The sequence below is a fragment of the Selaginella moellendorffii genome, unplaced genomic scaffold (genome assembly GCF_000143415.4).
Source record: "Selaginella moellendorffii unplaced genomic scaffold, v1.0 SELMOscaffold_336, whole genome shotgun sequence".
NCBI lineage: Eukaryota > Viridiplantae > Streptophyta > Lycopodiopsida > Selaginellales > Selaginellaceae > Selaginella > Selaginella moellendorffii.
The window spans coordinates 1-2479 of record NW_003314591.1 but is presented as its reverse complement, the minus strand read 5'-3'; the positions used below and the strand labels follow the sequence as shown (position 1 = coordinate 2479).

At 48.1% G+C, this 2479-nt stretch overlaps 1 protein-coding gene across 1 annotated transcript; it reads left to right on the top strand.

Annotated features, from left to right (window-relative positions):
* The first annotated feature begins 124 nt into the window (after positions 1–124).
* Positions 125–1853, top strand: LOC9641141 (flavonoid 3'-monooxygenase). The gene is made up of 2 exons (XM_002994495.2): positions 125–1083; positions 1138–1853. Exons 1-2 carry the CDS (start codon positions 205–207, stop codon positions 1768–1770), a joined length of 1512 nt encoding a protein of 503 aa, XP_002994541.1. The 5' UTR covers positions 125–204; the 3' UTR covers positions 1771–1853.
* Positions 1854–2479: the final 626 nt, after the last annotated feature.

Below are 2479 nucleotides of genomic sequence, written 5' to 3'. Positions count from 1 at the left end.
CAAACCATACACAGAATTCTCTTGGGCATTAAACCTGCGATGCCGTCCTCTAAAACCTTAACTCAGACACGACTTCTAAGACAACGCATTGGCTCGCTGCCTCCATATTGTTACTGGGATGAGACAAAGTCAAGGAAAAGCAAGACCTCATTCCCATTCCCATTTAGTGTACGACTTATCACTGCTGTGTTTTTCCTTCCATTCATGGATCTTCTCTCCCTCCCAAGTTTGAGTGCCTTAGTGCTGCTTGCTGCAGCTCTCTGGTTTTCTTCTACTAGAAGAAGAAATCCTCCAGGAAATCTCCCTCCAGGACCACTCAACTTGCCAGTCATTGGCTGTCTCCACAAGCTCGGCTCGCTCCCTCACATTTCACTCCACAAACTCTCCAAGAGATACGGCGATGTGATGCACTTGAAGCTCGGCAGCGTGTCCACAGTCATAATCAGCTCCGAGAGAGCTGCCAGAGAGATTTTCAAGCGCCATGGTCTCGAGTTTGCCTCCAGAGCTCCACTGATCTGCGGGAAATACTTTGAAAACGACTACAATGGTCTAGTTTTCAGCCAATACACTCCGGAAGTGAAGCTCTACAGGAAGCTCATCAACACTCACTTGCTCTCCCCAACCAAGCTCAAAGTTTACGATGGAATCCGTCGCGAGGAGCAGTGCCGTCTCGCTCGATCTCTCAGTTACGAGCGAGGGAATCCGGTCCTCCTGCGGCAAAAGCTCCACAACATGAACATGAACGTGATAACTTACATGCTATTCGGGAAGCGCTTCTGTGGACACCACAAGAACACTGCGAATGTCGACGAGTTCGTGCAAGCGATCGTGGAGACGGTTAGGCTGGCTGGAGTTTTCAATGTGAGCGATTACATCCCTGGAATTCGCTGGCTGGACGTCCAAGGCCTGGAGAAGAAATACAAGCAGCTCATGGACCGGATAAACAGGCACCTCTTGTCGATCTTACGAGACCGGCAAGAGGATCCTCCGGTTTTCACCAGCGACGAGCCCATGGCTTTCATCGACGTGCTCATCTCGATGGGAGAGAAGCTCTCAAACACGACCAAAATCACACTTCTGCTCGTAAGTTTCTCTTGGTCAAAGTTGTTCTTCTTTAACGCTGGATGAATCCCACAGGACATTTTGCTGGGTGCTGTGGATACTTCGGCTCTCTCGCTGGAATGGGCCATGGCCGAGCTTCTCCGGCATCCAGCCGAATTCTCGAGAGCTCGGAGCCAGATTGATGCAATTGTCGGCAAAGAAAAGCTTGTGGACGAGTCGGACATCGCAAAGCTTCCATACGTCGAGGCCATAGCCAAGGAAACAATGAGGCTCCGGTCAGTGGCTCCGCTAGCTCTTCCCAAGATCGTCCAAGGAGGCCCAATCGAGCTCGATGGCTACACCCTCCTGGACGGGACTGTGATCTACATCAGTAGCTACTCGATCGGTCTGGACGAGAGGTTTTGGAAAGATCCTCTTGAGTTTCGGCCGCAGCGTTTCATCGACTTGCCAGACATCGATGTCTTTGGCCAAAATTTCAACTTACTTCCGTTTGGAACAGGGAGGAGAGTTTGTCCCGGTGCAAAGCTTGGATTTGATGCTGTCCAGATGGGTATTGCAACGCTCGTTCAAGGATTTGACTGGAAGCTGGATGGAGATCTTGATGATCCGGCAAAGCTGAACATGGATCAAACATTTGGACTGGTTTGTCAAAAGAGTCAACCTCTTGTGGCTATCCCAATCCCGAGGCTGGATTCTCACGTTTACTAGAAACATTAGCTCATACCAGCTTGTTTCTTCCATAAAGTTTGCTTCCTCTCCAGGAAACTATCATAATTTCGGGTGTGACGCTAGAATACTATTCTCGACACACTCAATTGCTATGCTAGCCATTCAATGACACAACTGATCAATATAACAATGTATCAATTCATGTGGAAGAAAAGTAATCTAAAAACGTCTATCCAGGATCAGTTGTGGAGGTAAGACTTTCTCCTAGTTTAGATGGTGGATGTGGAAATAGATATTTTCTAGAAATGGTGGAAGTGGATATAGAAAGATATTGCATGAAATGGTCACCTCCCAAATAGGCGACCAAAGAAACTCGTGGAAGAGTTTGATTCCAAGCACTACCGCCCGAGCTTATCTTTGGAGCGTGGCTCTTTCGATGTGTCCTTGCCACAAACTTTGCATCGCTTGTCCACCCATCCAGTTTCAACGTACGCACCCTTCACTGATTGATCACGCAATACCTTGGCATGAGGACGAAAATGAAAAGACCCGAGGAGAAAAAAACACTCAAATAAGAAAGGGACTTGTAAATACCATCGATTGATTCTTTGAAGAAATCCTTGTAGGTGCCACCGATCTTCCGCCTCAGAGCTGCGTACTGCAAAAGTCAAGAAGGGAGTATGCAGTACCTTTAGTGACCCCTCAGGAGACGCTGCACTGCCGTCTTCCCTTTTTTTTGCCTTTTTTT

Bases quoted from the DNA above. Each gene is read 5' to 3' on its own strand.
- LOC9641141 (XM_002994495.2), top strand. From the start codon at position 205: ATGGATCTTCTCTCCCTCCCAAGTTTGAGTGCCTTAGTGCTGCTTGCT. The intron at 1,084-1,137 runs GTAAGTTTCTCT...TGAATCCCACAG, and splicing joins CCAAAATCACACTTCTGCTC to GACATTTTGCTGGGTGCTGT.